At 42.3% G+C, this 21,228-nt stretch overlaps 1 protein-coding gene across 1 annotated transcript; it reads left to right on the forward strand.

Moving 5' to 3' along the window:
• The first annotated feature begins 4,609 nt into the window (after positions 1-4,609).
• tigara (TP53 induced glycolysis regulatory phosphatase a) lies at positions 4,610-10,617 on the forward strand. Its single transcript, XM_030054650.1, has 6 exons — positions 4,610-4,899; positions 5,532-5,569; positions 5,706-5,827; positions 6,471-6,548; positions 6,654-6,764; positions 9,687-10,617. Exons 1-6 carry the CDS (start codon positions 4,862-4,864, stop codon positions 10,074-10,076), a joined length of 777 nt encoding a protein of 258 aa, XP_029910510.1. The 5' UTR covers positions 4,610-4,861; the 3' UTR covers positions 10,077-10,617.
• The last annotated feature ends 10,611 nt before the right edge of the window (positions 10,618-21,228 follow it).

The following is a 21,228-nucleotide window of genomic DNA, read 5'->3' on the forward strand; positions in this document are numbered from 1 at the left end:
AAAGAAAAATCTGTCTATTGTGGATTATTCCTGCTGTTGTGGTGGGAAAACATCTTGCTGAGTGAGATGAGAAACAGGAAATGTGCAAGGCTCCCACCTGGACTCTCAGCCTATATTGGAGGGGGGCATGACGCCATCGCAGCACTTCCTCGGGGTGTTTAGAGACAGTTCAGGCATGTTCAAATGTTCATGTTGGTGCTACACCTGACTTGTTCTGTGCGAGGGAGGGAAAACCGCATTCTTATGATGGCCAAAGTGCAGCGCTTGCTTTATACGCCGCAATCACTCTTGAGCGTCAGTGACTATGGATCCTGTATGTGAGCAAAGACGCGCTTTGGTCTGAAATACTGTGTGTGTGTGCCATTGTAACTGCCACAGATTCATGGGTCGGCCTACATCTGTCATAACCAGCCATAAATATCCTATATCTGGAAGTTTCAATGGCGCAGATTTCCCTTTTAGTTACCAACCCCACCCCACACACACACCCCGCCCCTCTCTCCCCCCCCACACACACCCCCCTCCACTATAAATCATATCATGTACCTCAATGTCTGTTGCACAACCTCTGTTCAATAAACTTCTGCTTTAAAGAGTGTGACACCATATCAGTTCGCTGGTGTTTCCCACGCCTGCTTTCCTTTGTCTAATGATCAATAGAATGGTTTTTGTGGTGCATTCATGTGCATGCATTTGTGTATGGTGTGTGTGAGTGTGAGTGTGTGTGTGTTCAGGTTTATTGTCATTTTTACACGTCACACATAAGAATGAAATATGTACCCAGATCCAGCAGCGAACAAGAACAATATGAAACAATGGGTTAGGAACAATGCTAAGCAATAAATGTGTGTGTGTGTATGTGTGTGTGTGTGTGTGTGTGTACATAACCAGTGATGCCACTTTGATGCAAAGTTCAGCTGCATCAGTTAATCACTACAAAGCTGTACAAAGCAGTGCTGACGAACACGGGACAATACAGGAAGGCCAGTTAGAAACACACAATGCAAAAGTTAATTTAAAAAAAAAAAAAAAAATGAAATAAATAAATAAAATGCCTTGTTGCTCCTTCATGTCAAACGCAGCACCAAAGCTAAGGAAACAGACACTGATCAGACTCTCAACCACAATAGGACATCATTATAAAAGCCCCTCCTTTCCATTTTGTTGGGAAACAGAAATAAGATGGAGCGGTTATGTACAATAAACTATAGGGAACAGCACACACAGTTTATTTTTTCATAAACAGGAGGCACTGTGATATTACACATTGCTGCACTGGTATGGTAGCATTCATAGGTGTGATGTGGAGCTGTGAAACACACCACTGTCATGAAAAATATGAAACAAAAAGCTTTAATACTTGATTTTTTTATTATTATTATTATTCTTAAAAAAAAAAATAACATAGGCCTACTCTTAACATTTACAAAGTGCTAAATGGCTCTCACCAGCATGAGGAATTTAGTGAATCCGTTAATATTCATATTGACTGTTATGGTCACAGGTGTGGGTTTATTTTATTTTATTTCAGAGCAGTTTCCAGCTTCAATCAGCCAATCAGGACTGAGGACTTGAACTATTCTTGCTTTAATTAACATTTAACATTTAATCAGCCGGGCTGCAGGGCACAAATGTTACTCATATGGCTACTAATTAGCCTAGGTAATTTTCAAAGTAATTTAGGTCATAAGGGCTAATCTATTGTGGGCAAATTATGTAGCCTACTCTTCTCATCACATATATTCTGACATTACACCCACTAAACTGGCAAAACCTCTATAGGGATAAATAACTGTCTGGCCTGTGGATAATATAGAGCCCATGCTCTTATTATGCTTTTGCTAACTAAATACAGCTGGAAATCTGTTATCTGCTACTTCTCATCTTTTTTTTCCTGATTAAAACCAATGATGGTATTGTATAGAAGTTATTTCCGAGCGGTACCTGAAGTGGATATTTTATTAATTTATTATTGCCATACCATACCATACCACATTTATTTATATAGCACATTTAAATACAAACAGAGTTGTGCCAAAGTGCTTTACAATAGACAATAAACATAAATCATTCAAAACCATATATACAACATGCCCAGTGCCACATAAAACATCAAATGCTCAAGCTGCAGATGGAAAAGCCAAAGTGTAAAAATGAGCCTTGAGGTGTGTTTTAAACACCTGAAAGGTAGGGGCTTGTCTTATGTTCAGAGGCAGTTCGTTCCAGAGCCTGGGGGCTGCCACAGCAAAGGCCCAGCTGCCTCTGAGCTTCAGTCTGGTTCTGGGCACGGACAGGAGAAGCTGGTCGGAGGATCTGAGTGTCCTTGAAGGAACATAGGGTTCCAGCAGGTCCAACAGGTATACGGGTGCCAAACCATTTAGACACTTAAAAGCAAAAGCAAGATTTTGAAATCAATCCTGTATTGCACTGGAAGCCAGTGGAGCATGCATTACAGTTTCAAATACAGGGCGAGATAGACACGATTTAACCTTTGACAGCCTCCTAAGCTGGAAGAAGCTCTTTCGTATAACCTCATTTATCTGTTTATCCATCTTTAGGTCAGAGTCTATTTTAACCCCTAGATTGGTGGCAGTTTGCTTTATGAAGGGCTCAAGGGGGCCTAAGTTACCGGGAGGAAGCACATATGCATTGCTGGCCCAAACACCATAACCTCAGTTTTGCTGTCATTGAAGCTAAGGAAGTTTAAAGCCAGCCATGCTTTTACATCTTCCAGGCAAACAAGCAGGGGCTTTAAGGAGTCAGGACTGTTACGTTTTAGAGGCAGGTAGATTTGGCTGTCATCCGCGTAACAGTGAAAGGAGACACCATGTTTTCTAAAAATGGATCCTAGTGGAAGCAGATACAGCATAAACAGAATTGGCCCAAGGATTGAGGCCTGCGGAACCCCGCAATAGAGGGATGCTGTGGAGGACAGCATCTCCTAGGGTAACACAAAAACTTCTCCCAGACAGGTTGGATCTGAAAAACGCCAACGCTGACCCCTTAATGCCAACCCACTGCTCCAGACGTGAGAGCAAAATATTATGATCTACAGTGTTGAATGCTGCAGTTAGATCTAAAAGCACCAGAATGAGGGAATCGCCCGAGTCCGTAGCCAAAAATATGTCATTAAAAATTCTTAGGAGTGCGGTCTTGGTACTGTGGAGAGCTTTGTACCCAGACTGGAACACTTCCAAGATGTTCCAAGAGTGTTCAAGTGAGGCATCAGTTGGGCCAGCACGAGTTTTTCCATAATTTTGGAATAAAACAGGAGCTAAAGAGATGGGCCTGAAATTAGATGGGACAGAGGGGTCGAGGTTAGGCTTCTTAAGCAATGGTTGTACTACTGCATGTTTGAAAATTGCTGGGACAGCTCCTCTCAGGCAGCCATTGATAATCGATTGGAGAAAGGGCCCAGTAGCGCCACTGGTCTCTTTAGCAAGATGAGGGGGCAGGACGTCTAAAGGAGAGCCTGTCGGTTTCATTTGGGAGGTTATTTCTTCTAGTTGAAGAAGAGACACAGGCTCAAATTGACTCAAAATGGCGGGGCAGGTGACAGTAGTAGAAGGGTCATGTATCTGAAAAGAGATGCTAGCCCTAATGTTGGCCACTTTATCAATAAAAAATTGAAGGAAGAGCTCACATGTTTCTGGGGAAGCATCGATGCGGACAGGCTGAGGCACATCAAGAATATCATTTATAGCTTGAAAAAGAACCTGAGGCTTGTGACAGTTGGTTACAATGATATCAGAAAGGTGTTTAGTCTTTTCGGCTTTGACAATTTGCTGGTAGCTACGCCAGCTATCCCGCAAAATGTCAAACGACACCTGTAGCCTGTCCTTTTTCCACTGATGCTCGGCTCGCCTACATTCTTTTCTGGCCTTCCTTGTACTGTCATTAAGCCAGGGTTCAGTTTTAGGTTTAATACGCCTGGTTTTAAAGGGAGCAACGAATCAAGAACTTGTAAGCAGATGGAATCAAAGCGAGAGCACAGCTCATCAGTGGTCATTGGGCTGGCTGGGCCTGGTAGGCCTACTGTGGCACTGGTGAAAGTAGAAGGGCTAATCATACGGCATCTAAGAGTTGGAGCAGTTTGTGTGTCAGTGTCGCATGGGAGAGACACCATGAACAAAACAGGCATACGGTCAGAAAAGAACGCACAACAGATTTCAATATTAGAAACTGGTGGACCATATGATAGGACAAGGTCCAGTGTGTGTCCATGTTCTTGTGTGGGACACAGACTGCACGAGATCAAAGGAACCAATAAGACTCAAAAATTCACTACCCAGGGGCTTGGAGGGACAACAAACATGTATATTCATGTCACCGAGAATTAAAACAGGATCATATTTGGGCATTATTCCAGACAGAAAGTCAGAGAAATCAGAGATGAAGTGCTTGTTATACTTTGGTGTTCGGTATATAACAGCGCACAGCACGGGTGGAGAGCGACCCAGCTCAAACATATCCATCTCAAAACTGGAGAATGAGACAGTTGTCAGCTGTTTACAGTCAAAGTCTTGCTCGAAGACGGTCGCAATTCCCTCTCCCATACCAGTTCTACGTGGCGCGCTGAAATACGAAAAAAAAAAAAAAAAAATCGGTGAAAAAGCCTGATTCGCCCTCTCTCTCCCAAGTCTCGGTAATAGACAGAAAATGTAGTTGACGTGTGATGAAAAAGTCATTCAACAGAGTGTGATATTATTGTCACTGTGGGAAACACGTGGCTGGCCCGGCGCGTCGACGTCACTACGTCACCAAGACGCTTTACGTCGTGAGCGGTTGACAGCCACCGGAGCCAAAACCGAGCGGAGAGTTAAATCCACCAAAACTTACACGATATTTCAATTTCCAAAGCATGACATCGCTGACTTTTGGGCTAACCCTTGTTCGACAGTAAGTGGAGCTGATATCTCAGCGCTTTGTGTGTTTTTGTGCCGTTTTATTCGTTAAATGTCTTAAAAAATGACACCTGAGCCGCTGCCGGCCGTTACAACGACTCGATTAGGTTTCATTTACTCTCAGAAAGCACTGATTTACACACAACACTGTCGAAAACTAATTATTATCCTGGTTATATTTATAATTTAAGGTGTTACAATTCTCACAGACAAGTCCAGGAAATCAAGAATAGGCTTGTATTCAAAGTCTATGGGAAGCAGCAAGGGGCACATAAAGCCTGAGCCAGGATTCATTTTTAAACTAGATTAAATTTTGTTTACCATTAAATTATGCCGCACCAAACGTTAAAACTGGTTTAGAATTGAGGCTTAAACGTGAATCCAGATTTAAAATGAGGTTTAAGCCAATATAGGATGAGCTGTGTGTTCACATCAGCACAAGCGATTAATGTGCATACAAGAAATCATGCAAAAAAAAAAAAACATAATGCTATATACTTTTAAATGACAGTACATGATTATAGATGGACATGATGTGAAAATGTGTTGGGTGAACAGTAGGTGTCATTAAATGTGTTTACTAATTATGATATCAGCTTTCTTTCTGCTCTCTTCTGTTTCCTTCAGTGGGGAAACACAGTTCAACAAAGATGGCCTTCTGCAAGGTAAAGCAGGATTAAAAATAGCTGATAGTAATTGCATTTGCATCATGCAATAAGAAAACTATCCTGCTTTACAAAAATATGGACTCTGTGTTTTAGGCTGAGGTCTGCTTTCTGTCCCTCTGTCTGTCCCGAACAGGTCAGACCATAGACTCTCCGTTGTCTGAGGTGGGTCTGCAGCAGGCGGAGGCTGCAGGGCGATACCTCAAGGATGTCAAGTTCAGCAATGTTTTTGTCAGCGACATGCTGCGGGCCCAGCAGGTAACAGGGACAGGGCTGAGGCTGCGATCAATTCATTTATCATGCAAAACTCAACATGTAAATCTGTCCTAGTTTTGCGATACAAGCAGCAAACATCAATCTTAAGTCACATTCAGGCAGAAAATGTCACCGAGTTCAAAGGTGAAAAAATCTGCTCACAGGATGAAATAATCCCATATTTTCCAGAGATAACCTACTTGTCTCTTTATACATTACTTGGTTTCCAAAATTGACACTAGTGAGCTGATCTGCCTCTTCTGCCTTGTTGAAACATATTTCTAAAATCTCCATTTCAACCAGTAATTTATTAAGTATTAAAATCTTGTTTTTCCCCCAACAAGAGAAAAAAAAAATCTGCCTAGTGGGATGAGATAATCCCATTTTCTCCTAATGTCAATCAACATGTATTCAGGGTTTTCTCAAATCATGTGTCACACTCTTGATACTAGCAGGTTGATGTGCCTTGTTGAAACATAGTTATGCTTCATATTACTTATACTAATATAAGACTGAATCTTTGTATAATGTGAAAAAGGCATGATGCACATAGAGAAACACTGAAAGATTTGAGGTCGTTGTGCTCCTCACACTCATACAGCATGCCGGTGTGTAATGCAGATGATTGGTGTGTTTTGTCCTCTAGACTGCTGAGACGATAATGAAACACAACAGCAGCTGTGCGGCTCTGAAATTGGTGTCTAACCCTTTGCTGAAGGAGAGGGTGAGTGTTTCGACGCACTATCGATGAATATGTTTTCAGATGTGCTCTGGTCCGTTGTCATGTAAAGTTAAGTGTGGACCCGGACTTGTGTTGTCTACTCTGCAGAGCTTCGGGATCACTGAGGGACGACCAGTGCAGGAGCTGAGGGACATGGCCAAGGCAGCGGGTTCGTCAAACCCGGACTTCACTCCTCCAGGAGGGGAGAGCCATGCGCAGGTGAGGCTGAGGAGAGTCTCTGTTACCTGACATTTCATATACATATATAATATTTATATGTGTTATTTCTGTCTCTCTGTCTCACTCCTTGTCTTTCTCCGCTCACTCTCCCTGTCCTTTTGGAAGCCGCTGGCCACTTGTGATGTGCCTGTCAAACGGCTTGGCTTGGCACCGTATAGCATGTCATGTTGTGCAATAGCTAACATTTAGAATGAACTGCGCACCGTATGAACCGGACTCGGCATGTCTGTGTGTGCGTCGCAGACCACGTTACAAAATCCAGTTGTCGTGAGTTGAAATGTTGAAACACTGCAGCTTGCTAAATGCCAGCCGGTGCCCCGTTTGCAGACACACGGCCAGCTTCAGTAGCATGTTCACTTAAACTGTATGATCATTTTGAATTTTCAATTATCCAAGCTCCCAGTGTTATTTATAGCTTTATATATAGAATATGTAGTGGTGTGTATTGGCTGTGCCATGTGCTATGTTTGATACTTGACCTTTACTCTGTTGGTGTGTGCATCTGCTCTCAGTGCCCTGTAAACTCATGGCACCATTAAAGGACCATACCAGTGATTCTGCATGCTTAGCCAGTATCCACAAAATGTATGAACTCCACATTTCTGCTGATCATTACCCAAAGCAAGAAGTCGTGTCTTAGAACCGCAGTATCATGTTTCTTCCCTTTTCTCCAGCCGTTGGTTTCCATTCATTCCACTATAATAGGAAAATGAACTTTAAGAGACTTCAGACTTTCTTCACACCAGTTTTCCATCACCAGAATAAACTCGTCCACATTAGTTTTCCTAAAAGCAGGAGCACTGTTGTGTTTTGGTCACTTGAAGTTGGGCAGAGTGAAAGGCGCCCTCCGCCAGGGAAAATAATCCCCGGGGAAACGTTTGCTTTTTTGGTTTATGAATCTTGAGGACTCTGTTAGCCGCAGAAGCAGAACATTATAAGATGGCTGTTTCAACCAAGAATTCAAATTTGAAAATCATGGGATTTTGATTATATGTTGCAAAATCTTAAGTACCTGCGCATCATTTTCCAGATGTGTCGATCTAAAATGTGGGACAGATGTGGTAAATTTGGCCAAACATTCAGAATCACAGACATGGTCCTTAAATGTTGTAATACACTCAAATAAACCAGTTAATTGCAAGTTGCTTATTTCCAGCTTTTAGTCCCAGGCCAAAGGCAGTTTATACAGATTAAAAATTTCAGAAATGTGCATTAGTTGGCAATTCACATTCACCATTTTCAAATCTTAAACTTGATCAAAAAAAGCCTCCAGGTCTCGGCTGAGGGGTGGTGGTCAAGCCTGCTGTACTGCACATACATATAAACACACAATCCCTGTTCTGAACTTGTTATCATTATACTTTGAAAAATATCACCCCTAAGCTATTAAAAATAGAGATGAAGCTAAGTAAAAGATCAACCCAAAACGTAACCCATAAACTAACTAACCAACTAAAACTAAGAAATTCATCCTGAACTTGTTAAAACTAAAATTAGAATAAAATTAAAAAGTATAGAAAACTAAGAACTTGATTTAATCCTGATTGAATCCACTTTCTGCAGTGCTGACTGCTGATTCTCTTCATGTCACAGCGTCACATTTAGGGCTTTATTATCGCTCCAAACCAGCCAGCCAGCATGCTTGTTAAATCAGCAGTGACTCCTCAGGTAGGATAACTCTGTGTGTCCTCATACCAAGTGGTTGCAGTCTTTGTCTTCAGTGTTAGTGTGTTTGCTGCCTTTCTGTTCGTTCCTGATACACACTCAGTGTTCACTTTATCAGCTCCACCTGCCCAGTCTAATGCGGTTCAGGTCAACAGCTCTGCCATAAATTCTACCTTTTTAGTTTATAATGTTCAGTTTTTGCTGGAGAATGTCTAAATTTAATTAAATGTGTATTATTGAGGTTGTAGTTTGCAGAGGTTTTGTACTGGACTACATTATATTGAGAGGTGTTTCTGATTTTTTGTCCTCCCTATTTATGTACATGAGGGGGGACAGAATAGTGGAAACAGCTGTCAATAAAACACAGTCCAGTCCAACAGCAGCACTAGCTATTAGCTCAATGCCAAACATAGAAGTGAATGAGCACCTCTATTACTGTGACAAAGAGAAAAGCTGAGCATTACAAGCAGCAGAAAAGGAAACTTTGGTACAACTGGATTCCCCTGTTGCAGTACACTATAATGACCACTTGGTGGCAGCATATACCCATCTCCTCAGTGAACCGGTGCTCCTTGCAGGGATGTGACTTGGTATCCAGTGACCTCTCTGCATCCACATGCCTTTCTTTCTTCTGAACTCAGACCCGTGGTTGGTTTGCTGGGTGAAAAATTAGTGGGATCAAAGTACACGCCGCTCTGTCGTCACACCATCATGTAATGTTCGTCACTGCCCCCGATTAAAAAGTCACCACTGAGTTTTGTGTAAGAGGTTGTTTGTGGGCATGTGGGATGTGGAAGGATGTTCTATTTGAGAGACAGCCAGTCAGGCCTCATCCGGTGGATCTTGGCTTGGACGTTAGCTCTTCCACTCTGACCCAAAGCCAATACGTGACCGGCGCTCGTTCCAGGGGTGACGCTGCAGATATGCAAAGACGTATGTGACGTAAATATGCAGGGCCCCAATCAGTGCGGGCTACCTGTCTCCCTCCCAGTGCTGCTGAGCTAGTTACAGTTTGTTGCATCAGGATGAAACTGGTGTCAGTCTGTATGATCTGGATTAATGGATGGTAAAGGGTCAGGCCATGTTGTGATGTTTTGGATTAGCTGTGTATCTTTAACTTGTATTCATCACATTTACAGGTATCTGTCATTTGTGTTTGATAATATTGTGGGGGGAAAAAAACACAACACACGAGAGGCAGGGTGCAGTTTTCAACGAGTCCCTTGTTCTGTTTAGGTGAAGGACCGGGTCAAAGAGTTCCTAGAGCTCATGCTTCAGCAAATTGGGGCCGAACACTGGCAGGAAAGAGGGCAGAACGAAACCGCCCCGTCCTCTGACCCAGAAACGTGTCCTCTGGAGGGAAAGGCGGACGACGGGGTCAGGAATGTCCCGGTCCATGTCCTGGTGGTCAGCCACGGTGCCCTCATACGTGTGGCAGTGCACCACTTTGTGGAGGAGCTGCACTGCCCCTTGCCTCAGGGCTCAGATAAAGCACACATGTTCTCCCTGTGTCCCAACACGGGACTGTGCCGGTTCCTCCTCACCATGAGGAAGGAGGACGACGGCTTCAAGGTGTCGGAGACGCGCTGTGTGTTCGTTCACAGGGGAGACCACGTCAAACAGTAGGAGCAGGAGGGAGGAGGTGGTGAGGGCCGAGCAGGAGATAACAATGACAGATGAACAAGCTGCACACTGAAACCTGAATGTAAAACTTTTATATATTATTCTGTATTTATTAGTTCCATTTGGAGCTCATAATTACCTCACCATACAGCTGATCCAAAAATTTAAATCTTTGGTTGAACAAATCAGTTTGCAGGTTTTCCCTAGTATTCATTCTAAGTATTTTATTGGTAATGAAATAGTCAAAAACACATTTCTTAATATTGTTTAGCACTGGCAATTTTTAAGCATTAAAACAGTTAAATACACACACTTGATCAGATATCCAGATTGTACGATTCATAATTCCAGTAATAAATTACAAAGATATGGAGTAAATGTCAAAGATGGGTAACATCCATCAGGCACAGGGATGTGAGCGTTTGGCTTAACAGAACAAATTTTAAGGAAATATAAGAAACAAATTTTCTTTGTGTAGTGATTTGATTTGATTCAGAGTTTAAAAAACTGCAACCAACCAGCCAAAATTTTATGAAATGTAAATAAAAAAAAACAACATAATTTATTTATTATTATTTTTAAGCCATTGTTGGTTAAAAAAAAAAAAAAAAAACGCTGCAACTGATAATATTCTGTTAGATCAACATGTTTTTGTTGTTTTTTTCTTTTTGTGTGTTATCAGTGCATCAATGCAGTGAATGAATCCTTACAGCCCCAGTCCTCCAGTGTCTGCGGACCTTCACAACGTTTGTGACAAAACTGAATCATAACCTTCATGTTATGAAGTGTACAACTATGATGAATGTTCTTGCTCATTTTGTACAGTGGCCTACAATAAGACATAAAGATTACCATCATGGTTTGAATGCTCTGTTATAACACGATCCCAGCCCGTAGCCTCAGATCGCCGCTTTGTGTTGCAGCTGCCATCGCTGGCCCGTCCCACTCTGGCTGTTCATTACTGTAAATGCAGGCAGCTTTGTGCCCTAATGAGTTTCTGTTTCTATATTTATCCCGCGGGAGGTTATAGATGGAGCCGCGGGACACAGCAGAACTCCACCAGTGTTGACTTTTTGGAAATCAGTGACTTTTTCATTGTTGTGAATTAACACTATGGTCAACAGAGACACACGCATGCCAACGCCTCATGTGTTGTACTGTCCCGTGTAGAAATGTAGTGTTCCTCTGTGGTGCACTGCGTCTTTCACGCTGTTGTTTGGGCAGGGTGGCACCTTTGATGTCATTTTTTCAGAGCTGAAATGAAATGTATTGATCCAGCCGCCAAGCAAGATGAAGGTTTACAGGCTCAAGTGCTGTTGTCAGAGGGCGGTGTGTAATTTAAAACAATTTATAGCTGCCAGAGAAATATGATTTGTGCCTGTTATGAGATCCTGAACAAGTCAGACGGCAAAGCAGTTAAATTGTACGTGTTAAAGGATAATCAACTAAAATTATCTTGAATATTTCCATATTTTTCCTCAATTTCTTGGTTGCTGAATTGCAAAATAGAACTGTTGGGCCTTTCATAGCAATATTCATGAAGATTTGAATTTAGAAGTTAAAAACCAGTTAGTGATACAACATAGGAGTCTATTTAAAATAAAATGCTCTCTGACACCCTGCATTTTATTCATTTATCCTCACATGACATCTGATGTTAAATTTTTTAATGTGAGAGTATATATTTATATGGCACTCGCTTTTGTCGTGTGGTTATTTTGTACTTTCCCTAAGCACTGTGCTTGCCTGATCTAATATTTGCCAGTTACATAACCAGTTGGCTGACATAACTGTGCCTAATAACCATTTGGTGCCATTTTCCTTGAAAGCTATGGGTTGGTTTTCAAAAGAAAACTTCAATTTATTTATTCATTTATTTATTTATTTAAAGAAAACTCCAGTTGTGTATTGTTCTGCCAGGTTTTGTGCAGTTGTTTTTATTTCTGCAGACGTGTTAATGGCCAGAAAATTATTAAATCTTGAGTGACTTAAATGTTTTGTGATGCTTTGGGAAATGTACGTCTCAAAAACTTAAAAAATAAATCATAAATGGACATAAGCATGTGTTAAAGATGATCCACAACTCCCAATAAACAGGGCCACAACTTGCAGAGTGAACGATCTTGTTAATCTCGCAAACTACTGGGCCTGTCAGCCTAAAGTTTTTGGTGCACGTATGACTGTGACGAAGGACCTGGCGTGGTTGCAGTGAATCAAAACGTCTGAAAAACATTTGGTCTCACCTCTTCCGCTCTCTCTCTTCATTCACCGTCCTGCTCGCTCAACCACCGCTGCTCTCTCCGTCCCACTCTCTTCACATGCTACAGCAATATTAGGCTATCAGCTTAATATTGTTTTTATCCCATTGTGGCCATGTTCACTCTGATTGCAGGTGAAAAAATCCAGGACTTACATTGCATTTTTTGGACGAGAGGAAAACACTAAAACTGACAACGAGCAGCGGTTAAATAGCACAGTGCTTCACGACTGAAAAAAATGACATGTAAAACTCATGTCACTAAGCGGTGTGTGTCTGTTTGTGTGTGTGGGAGAGAGAGAGACCTTAGTGGTCATTTTGAATTTTACTATTTTAATTTGTGCTCTTTTTGAAAGTTTAAGAACCAGCCATGTCTTGTGAGCCATGGGTTCCAGACCACCGGTATAATGTGTGTAATGAAGTAAAACAGTTTGCAGTACACTCTCTATAATGCATTGTATTATATTTGAATCATAATATAAGGGAATTTGTCCTTTGAAAAGTGTTTGACAATACAATTTGGCTGCTGAGTGTCTCCCAGGTTTTGCCCAGCACACAGGGTAGCCTATAGTCCGGAAAAGGGGAGATCGGAGCGTGCACCCTTCCTGTTAACTCTGCAGGTGGTGGAGCTGTTGTGGACCGTCTTTGAGACAGCTGGTGATTCATCAGAAATCTGTCCCCAACTCACCAACTGTGCCAAGGCTACTGTTAGCACCAGCAGGTGACAGTAAACACATAGATGCTGTTTGTGCAATTTATGTTCACAAAGTTATGGTTTGTATTAAGTGACCTTAAACATGGCATAGTCAAAAGAAGAGGAGAGGAAGAGGGACACACATTCAGTCCCAGTTCACACTCTTTAGTTTTAATGCCAAAACGGTCACTTTGAAAATAGTCAAATAAGCAGTAACTACGTCGACTCCCATAGCAGAGACTACATACAGGGGCAGGGTCTGTGTGTGCACATGCCTGTGTGTGTGTGTGTGTGTGTGTGTGTGTCTGTGTGTTTGTGCAAGGCTCAGTAAAGGTCATCACAGGTCATGCCTGTGTTCCTTCTGATGCAGGACGGCCTGTTTGTTCCACTTGATCCTGTCATGCAGTTTGTGTCCAGGCTCAGTCCAGCTCTGTGACTCCATTGTTACAACAAAACTGCATTCATTACCACTACAAAAATGCTTTTAATACATTCAGTATTTATTCTTGAAAATAGCTTTGCCACAGGAGAAATAACACATGAAACATGAAACATAGAAATGCTAAAACATCAGGCTCTGTGTGAATTCCTTTTACATATTTCAATAAATAAATAATCTTGTCCTGCTGGTTGCTGTGGCTGTCGGTGTCCGGCACCTGACATAATCTCGTGGCTGCGAGTTAAATTCCCACAATCTAACATCATTTACACATGCAAAACAAACATTGCCACATCTGGCCTTATACCAAACTTGTCATGATTTATTTTATTCTGTTTTTTTTTGTTTTGTTTTGTTTTGTTTGTTTTTTAACATTTTACAGTTTTACTGAAATTTGTTTATTTTGTGTAATAACATTCTTCCTGTTATTTTTATTGCTTGTTTTATCTTTTACTATTTATTATCTTAACTACCCTGTTACGGTGTGCATTAGTCTCTAAATCCACTTTTAACATCCTATACTTTGTCAGTTGCTCGTAAAACGCTTTGAATTGATTGGTTTGAAAGGTGGCTTGATTGAGTTTGATTGATCGATTGATTGATTGATTAAATTTTAACTGCCAGGAGGTGAAAGGACAGCGGGACACCGGTTCAACCTCGCCTCACTTAGGAGGTTAGCGTAACGTTCAATGTCGCCAAACTCACCCTTCATCTCTGTCTCTTCAAACAGATGATCTGTGCAGACCAGCGTACGGCAACAAACAGTGACATAACGCCCATGAGTGTTTGATTTAAATGCCATTTATAGTCTCAGATTCAGTTAAGATGTCATTCTTCGATCAGATTTTTCATCCCATCCAGAACAATAAGTTCCTCTGAAATGGTCCACACTTCCAGTACATATATCTCAGAGTGCATCACCAAAATTGTGCTCCTATTCATGGGCTGTCTTCACAGATTATCATTATGATCATTATTTATCTGAGACATAGTAAATTCCATTATTAATTGGACATTTTAATCTGTAGGATATTGTATCCAGATACAACATATTACAGCATTAATATTCAGCCCCCTGAAATGAGACTTTTCCTAGTTTTACTTACAGTTGTTTTTTTTTGTTTTTTTTCCCTGTACAACAAAAGAATATTTTAATTAGCCTGGTTCACAAGGTTGGGACTAAATATACTCAGTGCAGGTCTCTCAGGCTGAAAACTTTGAGGGACCACAATAATAGTGTGTGTCACATGGACTATTTGTGATGCTGAGTATAATAATAAAACCAAGCTATCTCTTTGTATCAGTGTGACACCGCCAGCCGCTTCCGAGCTGTCACGACGTCTTGATTTATCCTGCACACCACAAACACAAGACCAGGCGCCTGCAGAGAAACCTTTCCCACCATGCAGTCGAACAGAAAGTGAGTTTCTGAAAACAAAATACACACTTCAAGCCCCACCTTTTAACTCATTAATGCATTCCCGGTCAAACCCAAGTCCAAGTATCTTAGTCTTGTTCTGCCCGGTCTGCGATGTTGGTCTTGACGGGACTGACCGGCCCGTTGGAGTGTAGTACCCGCAGCGGGTCGTCGCAGGAGCTGATGGTCTCTTTGGACACGGCGCCGGCCTGGTCTTGCTCCGGCTGCGTGTGATCCGGTTCCTGGTGGTCTTTGGCGGGATTGGTGGGATGGGACTCTGAGCGTAATGGATCAGAGGGGTTCACCTGCTGACTCCTCCTGTGTCTCTTTACCAAGGGAGCCAGGAGTTTCTCCAGCAGGCCAGAGGGCGCTTTAGGGGACGTCTGCAAGGCAACACGAATCTCAGCGGGCTCCAGGCTGAGCAGCTGGCCACCGCTCGGAGAGTACAAGACGTCACGGCGGCTCTCCAAGTCTAACCAGATGCGCTGGAACAGACACTCGTCACTGCCCCTCTCCCTCTGTGTGGCACAAAAGAAGTAGACACATGCAAACTGGTTTAAAATGCTCGTTTTTCCTGCAGTCTCTGTCTCACTTCCCTCACATGAACCACGTCTGAAGGCCACACTCACCGATTTGAACAGCTCTCCATTTGAATCCATGCACAGGAACCATTTTCTTCTCAGATCAAATATTGACACAAAGTTTCCCGTCTGTGTCCTTATTGGTAAAATGACTGGAAGGAAAACATTGAAGAAGTTTAATATTCCAATTTCAGCTGCAAAAAGCCATCTGCCAGTGTGTCAAAAACAGTTCCAATCAAATTTCCAGTTAGTCTTATCTCTATGTACAAATACAGTTTTCGGCATATCTCATCTCTCACATATTCTGAATCTTAAGCTCATGTGAAACTCTTGTTTTATATTATGGAAAATGAAACATTTGACCTGGACACACTTGACACACTTACCCAGAAAGGCAAGGTTGATGCCTCTTCTCATTGATCCAGAGGAAAAGTGAAACTGTCCCATACCGGTGGGTTTGTCCGGATGTGCAGCTGTGCCCAAGCTGCTCGGCTGATGTTGAAGCTGTTCTGGGCCCAGCAGAGCAGCTTTACAGTCCACCGGTGCAGACAGATGTACGGCAAGCAGGAAGAGCGAGCAGAGAGCCGGTTGCATGATCAGTGTGGAGGCCGCGCGGTCACACTGGAACCACAAGCGCTCAGGCTGCCGGGTGGGAAGCGACTGGAGGAGGAGAAAGTCCAGCGGGGCTATTTAAACAGGGGGGTCGATAAACTCGCTAACTCATTTACCAAAATTACTGAGAGCCGTGCCTGTTTGGATAAGGGTAGCCTTGGGTGACAGTCATGGAGTCAAAGACTGATAACTGGTCATTTTGTCAGGCAAGCATGGATTTTCACACTCAGAGGCCCCTGGGTGTGAGTGTTTTTAGAGAGCCCCCTGTCTCCCCTTGTTTCCCTCTAGACTTTAAACACTAATGAATGAAGCCTTGACAAACTGCACACAGCTTTTTATTCGATTCAGATCGTCATGTGACACTTGGTCCTCTGTACAGCGTGTACCAGACTACACTGACATCATTGGCTGAAATAGGAAGATCATGCAAGCGCAGGACCCCTTAGAGCCCTGCTGGCCAGATTGTGAATTTATTCATGTTTTTTGGGGGGGATATTTACAACCCAAAAGTGCACTCACTAAGATAAGTGATTATTATGTATAAGGTGTAAAAACGCTGGCCTGTTCTGTGCTGGTTGCCTGCAGCTGTACCCCGGCTCAGAGAGGTGATTTCAGTGACTTTGAGAAAGGGCTGATCGCTGGTCGATGTGTGCAAGGGTGAAGGTAACTAATCAGATTAGTTCAAGTTATTGTAACTGAGAAGGGCTTTTCTATGCTTATACTTAAAGTCAGTATACTTCATGACATTTTAAATCATATCTCTTATACAGAGCACAACTTTTTTAGGTAGGCTCTCATCAGACACCAGATAATCTTAAATTAACAAAATTGTGGATACATTCATAGTGAAGATCAGTCAAACATGTTGTCCTTCCCTCTGTTGTGTGTGTGAGAGTGTTTCCACCACCATCACCAAAACACGCTGCTAGGAAATTTCTTGTTAACAAATGGTCAGAATCCCCCCAGCAGGCAGGCTAAGATACTTTCTAGCAAAATATACTTCATGTATTTTACTGTTTTCTCTGCCTGACTGTGAAAAATCTCAAAACAAGTCATTTAGTTTCATATTGAGTGTTAAAATCTTGTTCTTATATAAACAAGTGTATAACATGTCAGTGGGGTGATAATCTGGCAGATATTCTGTCAAAACAAGCTTTTTAACACTGAATATGAGACTAAATGACTCATTAAGACTGAAATTGTCCTTTTTTTACATCATAAGAAAGCTCTGCATGCAGCCCAAGATCAAATGTCTTTTCTTTCTTTTTTTGTAGTGTTTAATGTTCACAGTCTGCTGTTAGGAAGTTGTGCAGGCTAGCTGTGAAAAGGTGTGTTTTCTATTTTTATAGTCCTGGTTCACACTTTCAGGTAGAGATCAGTGAGAGAGCATGTGTAGCAGCAAGGTGCTGTGTTAAATAGCTTGTTTTTTTTTTTATTTTGACAGAGAAGTAATGGTTATTTACATGGATTTCTCAAATTAATAAGATATCTCATTTCAGCTAAACCTTTTTTTTTTCCTCATCTGGCCGAATAAATTCCTTCTTAAATCTTAAATGTAGCTGCCCATGTTTTCCAGTAGAGGGAGCTAGAGACTCATAAGTCTACTGCACTTGCTTTGGGTTCAAAGTGTCATACTAACAATATTAGTCACTGGTGAAGTTTCCTCCACAGTCAAGCCACTGGAGACCAACAAGCCTTAAATAAAGGAAACATGCAGCTCCAAGCATTCATCACAACAGCTTTTACAAAACATCTTTTTATTATCATCTCAGGAATACGGTTGACTGCTGTGCACAGCACATACGTACAAAAATAAAAGGAAAACCATTTGTAATATAGTTTTTTTTTTTTTACTTACTCGTCATCATATTTTTCAGAAACAAATGATTGGAGAAGTCTGTTGTTTCAAACTAATTTACAATCATTTCAATAAATCGGAACTAAGGCAGAAGGTGAGGTATATGTTAAAAAAGAGGAGGGGGACTCAGAGGAAGCACTCTCCCCTCAGTGCAGGAATAGAAAACTGAGAGAGAAACACAAAGGCTGCCGGCACACAGGGGGCGCACACGAGTCTGACCCCACCTCATCCCACAGACCCCCTGTGCACCCCCTGTGAGCCAACACAGTTTAAAATCAGTTGAACAGGTAGAAGCACAATGGCAAAACCCAGACATGGGATCCATAATCACAGGAGTAACACATCACCTAGTCCCTTCAGAGCTCAAGAAAGGGTGTAAAGGGAATTAAGGAGGTGGGGGGGGTTGGATGAGAAGGTGATACATCTCTTACTGCTCATCACCATCGCTCAGTTCCTGTTGCGGTGCGACCTTCACCGCCTCAGAAAACAACAAAACGCCGTTACAGAACTTGTAAGAGCAGGATTTGATTCCTCCCTTCAGACTTCAGCCTCAAGTTTTGAAAATCTGACACCAAAATGCCGACAAGCTGAGCTACCTTTGGCATGAACACCAAACTTTTTTTTTTTTGTTTCGTCTTCAAGCTTCAGCTTATCAGGAGCCATTACAATTTGAGGTTTTACAATCCCCCTCCTGCCAGCTCAGATAATTGCTTCTTGTCTTTGACATTGTCCTGTTATCTGTATGAACTGGCTAAAACAAACCACAGTAAACCATAAATAACATAATGTTGTCATCAAAAACAAGTTGTTTTTGAATCTTGCATGATGATGAGTCAGCAAGGGAGAGTGACAAGAAACAGCATAAATTGCACCCGATGGAGAAATAATATCACCATTTGCATCTCAAGTTGAGTTTGCACCTTGTGTATTTTAAATATCCTAACTCCTTTTTCCTACCAGCTACTCACTGCCACAATATCAGCCCAAATAAAATAATAATTAAAAAAAAAAGAAAAAAGCTACAAGTGATTTTCTGATCATCGCTACGTTTCCTTTCAGCGCAGTTTTGCTCCGTCCAGTCAAACTGGGTGATGGGATGCTGAAACGACCGCTCAAGGCGAAATTCCCCCCAAACACAGTTAACCTCTCTTGTCAGTGGCGTTAAATGTGACATGGTGGGAGTTTTCAGCGTCTCTCCTCCAGCAGAGCAGCTCTTGGATCACAGTATTCAGTCTCCCGGCCGGCCCGTTTCACAGAAGTACCCTGTTCCTAGACAGCAGTTTTTCCTTGGAAGCATTTGATTCTACGTCACGTGGTCTCTTGCTACATAACCTACTCAAACCAGCAGTCGTGGGCTTTTATTTTGACAGTGGCGGACATCCCCCCTAAGCAGCCTCCGTGTTGCATTTTCCATCCTCCTTGCCTTCTATCCTCTCACAGTACATCAGCTTGCACAGTCAGACAATGCCCTGTTATTCCTGACTCAAGGTAAAATGATCTGATACCATCTCTGCTGTCGCTTTGGCAGAAACAGAACATGATGGGCGTGCACACACAGTCTGACACACACACACACACACGCGCACACATGGGTACACACACACTCTCTCTCTCTCTCGACCAGATAACTGCACATTCGCTTCCACTACGAGACACAAGCTGGATCTTAAAGGGCGCGTACACCGTTGCTCACAGACATTTTGTCAGTGCTTTACAGTAATGTCAAAAAAAGGGCATGAGGTAAAATATGATGACATCTATCTATAAGAGGCTTATCTCCTCCTTCTTTCCAAGCATATTTCACCAAGCCGGTCTTATTCAAAGTGATCTAAAATGTTTCGGCTCGGTTACGCCTCAATCCCACATTAAAAGACTGCACAGAAATAAGAGGGATTCATCCCGTCGCTTTGCTTAGTACCTCGGTTCATTGCACGTTACAGGAGTCACAGCTCATCTTATCTCGATCGAGGAATAGCTGAACAGGTGCAGAGCGAGGGGGTGGGCTGGGGGGGCAGCGGCAAGGTAAAAGCCACCGTGATGGACAGAGGGTTCACGTCTCTGACCTTGCTACCAAAATGGCTCAGATGGGAGGGAGAAGATACTGCTGGAATCTGAGCAAGGGGCCAGCTTGTCTGATGCTCCACATTACCCGCATCCTCACCAAGTTAAACAAACAATGGGGGCCGCACGCCGCGCCCCACATGAGCCCGCTGCAACGTCTCTGCTCTCCCCGACTTCCTCTCCCCCTCCTCTGCCACCTCCTCTTCCTCCTCCTCCTCCCCCTCCAAACCTCGTCTCCGCTATGGAAAACTACAGTATTTGAAAGAGGAGAGCGAACAGTTGTTGAATTCAAGTATGGTATGCTGCATACACAAAGCCTGAATGAGCATCACTAATATAACCCTTTGGTACATTGCTTTTTGCAACAGTGCTCCTATATCTTTTCGTTCACAAGAAGCCATGCTACGACTCAATGACCGGTTTGAATAATGCACGAATAGCTTAAAAAAAAAAAAAAAAAAAAAAAATCAGGTATCAGTAAGCACAATCCATATCATCTACATATCAGATATCAGACTTATCAGACAGACTGGGTGACCTGAAAATATTGTTCACAAATCCCAGTAAGCGTGGGGCAACAGCTCTAGTTCTGCCCAAGTCAAGCAGGAATATTTACACGAGTTTGAATTAGCGCCTCACATCCAGAGCGGCTTGAAAAATCAGTGACATCCACTGTAGCTTCACGACCCGCTGCAGAGACAGAGGTGACTGTAAGTGCCAGGTAATAAATATCATCAAATATCATCAAATCAGTGCGAAAGCCAAACAGCTCCCTTCATCTGTTTTCCTCTCCAAAAAAAAAAAAAAAAAAGAACAAATTTGAGTTGTTTCAGAGTCTAAAGACCACAGGCAGCAGATTTAACCCAGGCCACCTGAACCAGGGTTAAAGTAGCATATAGCAGACTGTCACATGGATATTTTAAATGAATATTTCAACATTTTGAGCAAAATAGCCCTTTTTTCTACTCACCCAGAATGAGACAAGATGTTTGATTCCCTTTTCACCTTTGTACGTCCAGCAGTTCAATTCATATGGGTAGCATTTTGTGTTAGCTTAGCATAAAGACTTAAAGTCTATGGGAGTCAGTAGCCTCTTTCATTTGTTGTTTGTTTGTTTGTTTGTTTAATTCTAAGACATGCATTTCTATGCCACATTGTGTAAATAACACAGCTTGGGAGTTGCTGTAAAGTTTATTTTTTTTATTTTGACAGAGCTAGGCTAACGACTCCCATAGA

This window comes from Myripristis murdjan, chromosome 6 (assembly GCF_902150065.1).
Source record: "Myripristis murdjan chromosome 6, fMyrMur1.1, whole genome shotgun sequence".
NCBI lineage: Eukaryota > Metazoa > Chordata > Actinopteri > Holocentriformes > Holocentridae > Myripristis > Myripristis murdjan.

Bases quoted from the DNA above. Each gene is read 5' to 3' on its own strand.
- tigara (XM_030054650.1), top strand. From the start codon at position 4,862: ATGACATCGCTGACTTTTGGGCTAACCCTTGTTCGACA. The intron at 4,900-5,531 runs GTAAGTGGAGCT...TGTTTCCTTCAG, and splicing joins GGGCTAACCCTTGTTCGACA to TGGGGAAACACAGTTCAACA. The intron at 5,570-5,705 runs GTAAAGCAGGAT...TGTCCCGAACAG, and splicing joins CAAAGATGGCCTTCTGCAAG to GTCAGACCATAGACTCTCCG.